The sequence below is a fragment of the Phyllopteryx taeniolatus genome, chromosome 8 (genome assembly GCF_024500385.1).
Source record: "Phyllopteryx taeniolatus isolate TA_2022b chromosome 8, UOR_Ptae_1.2, whole genome shotgun sequence".
Taxonomy (NCBI): domain Eukaryota; kingdom Metazoa; phylum Chordata; class Actinopteri; order Syngnathiformes; family Syngnathidae; genus Phyllopteryx; species Phyllopteryx taeniolatus.
Genome location: NC_084509.1, coordinates 27519444 through 27530161, shown reverse-complemented (window position 1 = coordinate 27530161; position 10718 = coordinate 27519444). Strand labels below are relative to the sequence as shown.

At 48.2% G+C, this 10718-nt stretch overlaps 1 protein-coding gene across 1 annotated transcript; it reads left to right on the top strand.

Moving 5' to 3' along the window:
* The first annotated feature begins 5495 nt into the window (after positions 1–5495).
* Positions 5496–7098, top strand: LOC133482340 (somatostatin-1-like). Its single transcript, XM_061782376.1, has 2 exons — positions 5496–6136; positions 6808–7098. Exons 1-2 carry the CDS (start codon positions 5801–5803, stop codon positions 7021–7023), a joined length of 552 nt encoding a protein of 183 aa, XP_061638360.1. The 5' UTR covers positions 5496–5800; the 3' UTR covers positions 7024–7098.
* Positions 7099–10718: the final 3620 nt, after the last annotated feature.

The following is a 10718-nucleotide window of genomic DNA, read 5'->3' as shown; positions in this document are numbered from 1 at the left end:
GGCGAGTCTGGGGACACGGGCAAGTCTGGGGACACGGGCAGGTCTGGGGACAAGGGCGGGTCTGGAGAGCCATTCCTGGCGGTGAAGGGCTGACGTCTGGAATGAACGCATCCAGGTGGGAAGTGCTCTTCTTCCACTCCATCTTCCATTTGCAAAATCCGCCCAACGTGCTGGTGGGTGCTGGAATCTGCAAAGTTCCAGTGCGGCGAGCGGAGAAGCAAGTGTTCGAGATCTTGAGCGCGGCAAGCCAGATGAACCAACGCGGCTCATCTCAATTGCCTAATTGCAACTTCCCGGCCAGTCTGTTTCCACGCTAGCTCCTCCCACCAGAAATTTCATCGCGTAGACGAGGCGATCGACAGAAGAGCGAGGCGGGACTAGGCAGAAATGGGACAATCCTTCCTCAATGACGACATTTCACGGAGAGGTCTTTTGCTCCTCGATCCTCGATGCTCCTCCATCCTCCTCGATGCGCCTCGATCCTCCTCGATCCCAGATGCTCCTCGATCCTCCTCGATCCTAGATGCTCCTCGAACCTTCTCGATGCTCCTCGATGCTCCACAATCCTTGATGCTCCTCGATTCTCCTCGATGCTCCTCGATCCTTGATGCTCCTCGAGCCTTGATGCCCCTCGTTTCTCCTCGATGCTCCTCAATTCTCGTTTCGGGCATAGTATACAGCTGTACGCCAAGTTGTGGCATCAGCTCCCCTACCCAGATCCCGCAAATCGCCTCGAGACCTCGACGTGTGTTGTCTACTTTTCGCGCAATGACTCCAGGTGTCGGCAGAATTTTTTCCAGCTTCACGCTGAGATAAGTGGGTTGGGCATCTAACGGAAGATCACGTCGTGCCTCCCTGTTGTGAGCATGGAGGCTGCTGACAACGTTTTGGTCTTACTGAGCTTCAACTACTTCCATTTCTGGAGGTAAGAAGAGAATGTTACCATATTCCAGTTAAAGGATTCAAGGACTTTAATTGTCATACCAACACACATTTACACATGATACGGCACAGAATTTGATACCCAAGGTCCGAGATTACAGTCTCGACTTGTGACATAAATAGAAAAAGAAAATAAATGAAAACAAGATAAATACTTGCGGCGGCACGGTGGCCGACTGGTTAGCACATCCGCCTCACAGTTCTGAGGTTGCGGGTTCTCCTTTTTTAAGGTTCCCGCTTGGATCCGCCCGTCTCTTGGAGAGGGCGGAATGGCCAGGTCATCTGCACATGCAAATTTCCTGGAGATTGTTGCTGGCAGATCACCTGTGTCGATGCTGAAGAAGAGGGGGTTCAGGACTGATCCCTGTGGAGGAGCCACGTCTCGACGTCAACCTTTGAAAATCTTTTTCAACCATAGAATTTCATCCATCCATCCACTTTCTGAGCCGCTCCTCCTCACGCGGGTCGCGGGCGTACTGGAGCCTATCCTAGCTATCAGCGGGCAGGAGGCGGGGTACACCCTGAGCCGCTTGCCAGCCAATCGCAGAGCATATATAAACAAACAACCATTTGCACTCACATTCACACCTACGGGCAATTTAGAGTTGTCAATTAACGTGCATGTTTTTGGGATGTGGGAGGAAACCGGAGTGCCCGGAGAAAACCCACCCACGCAGGCACGGGGAGAACATGCAAACTCCACACAGGCGGGGCCGGGATTGAACGCCGCTCCTCACGACGCTCTAACCAGTCACCCACGGTGCCGCCACCATAGAATTTTTCATTCAAAATAAACTTGCCCTGTGATTGGCTGGTGACCAGTCCAGGGTGTAACTCACCTCTCACTCGGTCCTCCACACGCAGATGGACGGAAAGAGATTTTTTTTGTCCCCCATCAAAAATCCCATTTTGGATGTTGAACCTTTTGCAACAGGCCACTTTCCATTGGTGAACTACTTTAGCATTAGCATTAGCCCGACTGGATTTCTTTTTGTTCTCCGCCTCCACGGCCCCTCCCTTCCCCGAGGCGATTTGAATTTCAAACGTGACATCACACGTTGCCTCTGAGCTGATTGGTCGTCACCGTCGCACGTGGCAAACCTGCCGATTGCGCAAACGCCTCACGTCCGGGTTGCATGGCGACCAAGCCGACGTCTCGCTGGAGGTGAATGTGTCCGTCCGCCCGAGATAATCGGGCGCAAAGACGCGGCGGGCGGGCGAGCGCGCGCACAGACACGCACACACACACACCCGCCCGCCCCAGCAAGCCACAGCTGCATTCTGGTAAACACGAGGACAAAGTTACAGTTTGCCCGTCTGACAGTCAACAGGACGAGGATGCAGGATATGAGGAAGGAGGACACGAGGACGCAAGGGACAAGGATGAGGGCCTTTCCTCGTTCAGGCTTTAAAACCCGAGCGACCAAGACCCGCAGTGGTCGAGTTTGTTTTTTCTCTCAACGGGAAGGTCGCAGGTCGGCTCCTCACCTCGTCATATTCTGTAACATTTTACTTTATAAAAACATAAGTTAACCATATCCTAACATAACTTGGCCACCAGGAGGCAGTACTGTTTAATACAGTCGTGCAGCCAAAAACAAAGATTAGTACTTCTACTAGTACCACTACTACTGTAGATGACAGTACGATGCTGTAATATTAGTCATTTTTCACAGAGGATAAAGTATATATGCCTGTTGGAATCGTTATCTGTCTACATATAGTGATGCACCGTTTGTGTTCAAATAGTTGCTTAAAGCTGAGGTGTCAAACGTACAGCCCGCGGACCTGAACCGGCCCGTCAGGGGATCCAATCCGGACCGTGAGGACAGAGAACACAACCACTGCTGCACAGCCATTTTGACAGTAAATACTTTGAGACATAAAAACAAAAAACCTACTACAGACAGTCACTTAGCCTCGAGCAATTTAATGGCAAGAGGGAAGAAGCTGTTGGAATTTCTGCTGGTTTTAGTTTTCATTGATTGATAGTGCCTACCTGAGGGAAGGAGCTGGAAGAGGTGGTGACCAGGATGTGGAGGGTCCAAGAGGATTTTGTATTCTCTTGTCTTAGTTTTGGTAGCGTGCAAGTCCTCAAGGACAATTTTTCCAGCAGTCCTAATTGTCTGTGTCTGACTGTGATGGATGAGCACAGGACCGATTCGATGACCACTGTGTAGAACTGCCTTCAGCAGCTCCCGTGGCAGGCCGTGCTTCCTCAGAAGCCGCAGTAAGTACATCCTCTGCTGGGCCTTTTTGAGGACGGAGTTGATGTTGATCTCCCACTTCAGGTCCTGAGAGACTGTAATTCCCAGGAACTTGAAGGTCTCGACGGTTGACACAAGGCAGCTGGACAGCGTGAGGGGCATCTGTGGCGAAGGATGCCTCTTGAAGTCCACGATCATCTCTACAGTCTTGAGCGTGTTCAGCTCCAGGTTGTCTCGGCCGCACCAAAGCTCCAGCTGCTCCACTTCCTGTTGATACGCAGACTCGTCACCGTCTTTGATGAGGCCGATGACTGCGGTGTCGTCTGCAAACTTCAGGAGTTTGACAGCGTTGAGGTGCAGTCGTTCGTGTAGAGAGATAAGAGCAGCGGAGAGAGTACACAACCTTGGGGCGCCCCAGTGCTGATGCTGCGTGTGGATGAGGTGGCCTCCCGCAGCCTTACCTGCTGTGTCCTGCCCATCAGGAAGCTGTAAATCCACCGGCAGATGGCAGGTGATGAGCTGGAGAAGCTTGGAGGAAAGGAGTTCGGGGATGAGGGTGTCGAACGCAGAGCTGAAGTCCACGAACAGGATCCTCGCATAGGTCCCCGGGCCGTTGAGGTGTTCTAGGAGGAAGTGCAGTCCCGTGTTGACTGCGTCGTCCGCAGACCTGTTTGTTCGGAAGGCAAGCTGCAGGGGGTCCAGCAGGGGCTCCGTGACACTCTTGAGGTGGTCCAGCAAAGGACTTCATGACCACAGATGTGAAGGCGACAGGCCTGTAGTCATTCAGACCCAAGATTGTAGGTTTCTTGGGGTTGGGGATGACGGTGGAGTGTTTGAAACAGGATGGTACTTTGCACAGTTCCAGAGATCTATTGAAGATCTGTGTGAAGACTGGAACGAGCTGGTCCGCGCAGACTTTGAGGCAGGATGGGGACACAAGTTCAGGACCCGCCGCTTTGTTGATTTTTTTGTTGTTTGAAGATGCGTCTCACATCCTGTTCGTGGAATGTCAACGCAGAAGTCAGAGGTGCTATTGTGGTCGGTGGTGCGGTTGGGTGGGTGTGGGGTGTGAAAGTGTCCTTTTCAAATCTGCAGAAGGTGTCAGCTACTCCTCTTTTGTCCTCTGCTTGGGGGGGGATGATCGCTTGTAGTTGGTTAGCGATTTTAGTCCTCGCCAGACTGATTTAGAGACTGTTTTTCTGAAAGTGCAAACTTACAATACAAAAATTCACCAAAGCAATGCTGCAGACTGATGAAAATAGAATTAATTTTATCAGTCAACATGGAGAAGCACAAGAAAACGTGTGCCAGTTTTCGTGCCGCTACAGTAGTGTGCGTAACATTGGAAACTCAGCGAATATCAGACAAACATAAAATATAAAACACTGTATCCAACAATTACAATAAAAAGAAAAGGAATCTGAAAAAATGAAACCGCAGTCCATAAAATACTCGTCATGATCTCTCTGAGAATTTCATCAACGTCGCAAAGACGGGTGAACTCGCCTGCATGCCGCGTTAGCTAGCTAGCGCTTCAATCCGATCGGTACGTCTGCAATGAAGCCCATTGAACCGATTGGCTCCGTCAGCGCTGTGGAATCGCAAGGAAGTGACACGAGTGTGTTTCGGGTTTTGCAAAAAAGTGTCAGGCTGAAATTGTGCTTGTGGGGCAAATCTGAGCCGATCCATGTTTTGCTCTTTTTTGACGATCGTCCATTACTTTTGATTTCGGTGTTGATGCGGTCAAAAAAACTGTAAATGCGTTCTGATGTTGATGCACTTGTTTCCAAGTTTCAGAAGCAAAGGCCACGTCATCGAAAACGCCGTGTCACATTCGTGCGACAGTTCTGTGAAAATGAGGCACAAGATGTCAGTCAGCAGCTTCAAAAGATGTTGCTTGCTTGTTTGTTTGTTTGTTTGTTTGTTTGTTTGTTTGTTGTTTTCATGCACTGCCACAACTTTCATGTAAACGTTAGCCAGGCAGGCGGACAGCCGCACGCTCTTTCTGGGAACTTCGCTTTCGTTGGCTTTTAGTTTGATGAATCACTTTAGCTTGTCAACATTTACAGATGGATGCGCAAATGTTGAATGATTTCCAGAGCTTTTTTTTTTTTTTTTTTTTTTACAGGAAACACGACATCATTATATCGATCCACTTTGATCTGTAAGTTGCACGTGTGGAAATGAGAAAACGGAAGACTGTTGAAATTGTAAACGTTTTCGATCCTACATTTCACATCGTTCGTGTGATTTGCAACGAGATAATAATTAATAAATGGGAATATTTTCCAGATGAACTTGTGATTATTTGCACCCAAAAAATTGAGAAAAATTGGAATAGGTTGTTATATATAGGTTATTTGGCCAGAAATATATCAATATTGCATGACGGAATGAATGAATTGTATGAATAAGGACAGAATTGGAGCAGGTGCTCGATCGTCTCCATTAGTCTTCGTCCGTCCGTCCGTTCGTTTGTCCGTTAGTTTGTGCGCTTCCACTCCAACGTGACAAACTTGACGACAGCTGGCCACAAAAATGTGCGTTATGTCAACTCAAGTGTGTTGATCTGGATCAGTGTGTGTGTGTGCGTGTGTGTGTGTGTGTGAGAGAGAGAGAGAGCGAGAGAGAGAAGCCTGGTGGGAAAGAAGATGAAGTGCATGAAGATGGGTCATTTAACTAAAGTGTTTGTGGGGGGCGGAAGCATCATCATCATCATCATCTGTGTGTGCGTGTTCGCGCATGTGCCCGTGCGTGTTCGCGCATGTGTCCGTGCGCACGCTATGACGTCAGCGCGGCCCTATAAGAGCGGCCGTGGCAGGATGGATCCCTCAAACTCTCAAACGTGCACACACGCACTGAGCATGAAGATGTGTTCGTCCTCCTCTTGGTGCCTCCTGGTGCTCCTGCTCGGCGTGTGCGCCTCCTCAGCCGCGCTCACGCGTGCTAACGCCAGACGCGGCGGAACACTTGGGCCCTATAAACAGGTACACACACACACCTTTCAAGAAGCTTTCTTGATAAACTTTTGAACATCAACCTGACTACAAATCTTGTGTGCGTGTGTGTGTGTGTGTGTGTGTGCGCAAGTGCATGTTTGTGTGTGCGCATGCATGCGTGTGTGTGTGTGTGTGTGTGCGTGAGACATTGTGTGTGTGTGTGTGTGTGTGTTTTGTACATCAATCATGTCAGGCGCATCCTTCAAAAATGTTTGAAATGATTTTTCCGATTTGAGTATTTCAAATGCAAACGTCGGCGATGCGTCTCCATCAGTGAAGTTGTGGAGTGATTTTGAGAATGCGCTGAAAAATGAAAAGCTCTCTTATTTGCTTTGAAAAGATTTGTAAACAAGAGTGACAAAAATGATATCTAAATCAGGTATAAACTCAAAAAAAGCAGTTGGTTGTTAGCGTGACTGTCATGATGGCCTTACATGGACCCGATATTTCATGTAAATTGTATACAAGTTGCTATTTCATGATTAATATCTGTCGTGAGTTTTTTCCTTCTTCCCACTCCTGATGGACATTTGGACCAAAGGAGCAAATCTACTGCTGCCTTGTTTGTGTTTTCCTTGTATTTGATATCCTCTCTTGTAGGATAGTTTGCATTCAAATCAGCTATTAAGAAAGGACGATGAAGATGATGATGATTTCAGGACCTACTGGACTCGTCCCCGGCGGAGGTGGTTCTTTGGGACCTCCTCCAGATGGAGAACGAGGCGACGGAGGACGACGAGGACGAGCGAGGGCAGAGGCGGTCCGGGAAAGCCGAGGAGCGCGCCGGAGCTCCTGGGCTCGCTGAGCTCGTGGGGCCTCGCGAGAGGAAAGCGGGATGCAAGAACTTCTTCTGGAAAACGTTCACGTCCTGCTGAGCGGCTCCTCCTTTCTTGTTCTTTCGCTTCTCTACGTCTTTTACATGCCAACTTTCAATAAAAACATTTGGTTGACGTTTTGAACTCCTTGTCTTCCTCTCAGTCACGTGTTACTGTGAATTTCGAGCCCCGTCCGTCCGATGTTTCCATTCATATACTGTTCCTCCGAAACGCAATTTTTGCTGCAGCAATAATCTTGCTATGCTCACAATAGCAAAACTGACCATTGAGAAATTCATCCATCCATCCATTTTCTGAGCCGCTTCTCCTCACGCGGGTCGCGGGCGTGCTGGAGCCTATCCCAGCTATCGTCGGGCAGGAGGCGGGGGTGCACCCTGAACTGGTTGCCAGCCAATCGCAGGGCACATACAAACAAACAACCATTCGCACTCACATTCACACCTACGGGCAATTTAGAGTCTCCAATTCATGCATGTTTTTGGGATGTGGGAGGAAACCGGAGTGCCCGGAGAAAAGCCACGCAGGCACGGGGAGAACATGCAAACTCCACACAGGCGGGGCCGGGGATTGAACCCGGGTCCTCAGAACTGTGAGGCTGTAAGGCTTTGTAAGTAACAAAAAATCTGAAGAGCCGTTTGGGAGCGGAAACAGATGACCCCTTTTAGTGAGCCAAGCCAAAAGAGCTGGTTCTCTAAAAACCGCCAGGTTTCCTATCAATAAGCCACAAATCTTTTACTAGTAATTTTAGATCCGTTAGAAGTGTTCGAATGTCTGGCTGTTTTCGTGCAGTCGTTTGTGGAAACAGTGTCTGCAATATACTGCATTGGATTGGATTTAGTTCTTGCACTAATCGCGGTAAGTTTCTCGACTCTTAGCTTCGTCTCATGTGAGTCCGAGTTGTTTGGGTCTCGTCCTTGTATTCACTAGAGGAGCTAGCTCTAAACTGAACCTCTACTTTGATACCATGTTATATTTTACCTTATTGTATACTGTATGATTTGTTGTGAATAATAATAAAGTTTTGGATGGATGTTGCTCTTGCAGTATATTCCATCTTTATTCAGCCCTCTTGAATCACACACCACAAAACCAAGTCCAACCAATTTTTTATAAAAAAATAAAATTCTCTTTTTTTTTGTCCTGTTCGGCTGTTAGATCAAGCAGAATGGAAAATCTGTATCCCTTTTATGCCGGAACAGTTTTACTGTGTCAGAGTGGAGTTTTTAAACTTCCGCTGTGCTATTATAAGTGAGCTTTATTGAGAATCAGACTTGATCAGTCGAACAGAACAAAGTTTCTAGAAGGGAGAGAGATACAAAGACAAAAGACAAAGCACTAATTGTAAACAGGAGGAGAGAAGTCAATCATTACATTAGCTACAACAATGAAACATTCAATATGAGTGCTACACTCTGTGAGGCAAGGACAGGACAAGATGGAACAGGACGAGGGCAGGAGAAGAAGCATGCAGGACAAGGGTCGTGAACCACGAGTTATTTGTTGCAGTACGTGCGTGACCCCACACCCAGTGAAAGAGTCCTAGGGGTGTGCATCTGGCTGACTATTTTTAGAACCAAATCGGTAGGACAACGTGAAATTAAATCTTGTGAAGAATAGAGCCCATCTAGCATTTAATCTTTTAGCAGACTTGAGATACTCAAGGTTCTTGTGATCCGGGTCTGAGGCCCTTCTAGCCAGCTACCGCATCCCTCCCGACGCAACCTTTCGGTCACGTGGGCCAGTCAGCCAATCGGTGTATTTCTGTGACGTACATAAGTGGTCACATGGGTTAACGCGTCCAATCAGGTGCGTTTATACTCTTAATGAGGAAGTAGAGCGCTTTAGTCTGCTTGGCGACGCGGCATACTGTATAGCCAACCAAAACGAAATTGGAAGCACAGCAGCTCATTCCTTGATACTGAGACGAGACCACGACGATTCCGAAGGACTTTTAATTTTGCGATATTGGGAATATTTTGACATCCTTGACATTCGCAATAACTCGAAACATGCGCGCGCGCACATACACAGAGGGGCAGTTTGGGCAGAGGTGAGAGGTCATGCAGCCTGTTGTTGGACCAATGAGAGAGCAGCAGATGAAGCTCGTTGCCGTGGAAACCCTATCAACAGGCTGCAGGCTGTCAGCTCATGTGACCTTTCTTTTTTTTTTTTTTATCCGCCACAAAATTTATTGATCAACGCCGATCAGTCTGTCCATTCAGCAAACCTCCTTTCATTCATCTGCCTGTCCGCGCGTGCATGAGTTATTTTGTGTGTGTTTGTGTTTGTGTATTTGTGAGATTGTCTGCGGATACATTATTGTGTGCGTGCGATCCTTTGCATGAGTTATTGTGTGTGCGTGTGTGTGTGTGTGTGTTGGGGTGTGTAGCCGTATGTGTGTGTGTGTGTGTGTGTTTGTGTGTGTGAGTACGTGTGTGAATATATGTGTGAGAGGCTGATTTATTGACTTTTCTGTAGACGAATTTTTCTCCCACACACACATGAATGAAGGCAGCAGGGGGGTGTTGCGTTTAGCACGTTTCTCACTGTTGAGCAGTTGTGGGGACACATTTTTGGGGGGGAGTGGGGGGGGATGGGGGAGCTGATTGAACTTTAGGGCAGGGGCGGGGTGGCAATTCGGCCGGTCCTTTCCAGGCTGACCTGGGCAATCATCATTTTTTTGTTTGTTTTCTTTTGAATAGGATAATTGCTATGCAAGTTCTAATACACAGCCATCTTTTAATAACACATAATTGCAGACCACTATTCAAAAAATACAAGACAACTAATAAAGTAGGCTTATGTCAACAAAGCTGCGCACGAGGGCGTCGGTTGCGCACGCCGTGCACGCCGAGCCGATCGAGTGTCTGCCGCCGGCTGGAGTCTCGTTATAGATTACGGCCCGCGGGATGCAGTCACTGCTCACTGGTTAGTTGCCAGGCAGGAGGAACAAAACAAAACAAAAAAAACAAACAAATTGGTCTTCGGTTGTGCGCACCGGGGTCCTCTCCATCTAAATTCCCGGGCACGTGCCTCTGTTGGTGGGCAGGGTGTGGGCCACCTCTCACCCACAAGTCAGCCGCGGGATTGGCTCTCCCTGTTGGCCAAGCATCCATCCATCCATTTTCTGAGCCACTTCTCCTCACGCGGGTGTCCTGGAGCCTATCCCAGCTATCATCGGGCAGGAGGCGGGGTACACCCTGAACTGGTTGCCAGCCAATCGCAGAGCACATATAAACAAACAACCATTTGCACTCACAGTCACACCAATTTAGAGTCTCCAATTCATGCATGTTTTTGGGATGTGGGAGGAAACAGGAGTGCCCGGAGAAAACCCACGCAGGCACGGGGAGAACATGCAAAGTCCACACAGGCGGGGCCGGGGATCGAACCCCTCACCTCAGAACTGTGAGGCAGACACTCTAACCAGTCGTCCACCGTGCCTGCAATGGCCAAGCACTAAATGAAAATTCAAAAGCTACATCAAACATTTTCAAACTGTCATCCTCCCTCATAGAGGAAAAAAGGGATGTCCCGATCCAAGCATGTGATTGAAAATCGGGGTCTATCACGTGATTTTCAGTTGATCAAGAAAAAAAATGGTGAAAAAGATCATTTTTATTCATTTTCTGACATTTTAAATCTCACAAAGTGACAAAATAAGCCAAATGTACAAAGATCTTGCCAAATGGAACAGTAATAGCTTCATTTTATATTATACAATGTAACTTTGT

What these genes read in the sequence shown, in the direction of transcription:
- LOC133482340 (XM_061782376.1), top strand. Translation starts at nt 5,801, where the DNA reads ATGAAGTGCATGAAGATGGGTCATTTAACTAAAGTGTTTGTGGGGGGC. An exon ending in CACTTGGGCCCTATAAACAG is followed by an intron (nt 6,137 to 6,807) that starts GTACACACACAC and finishes TGATGATTTCAG; the next exon opens with GACCTACTGGACTCGTCCCC.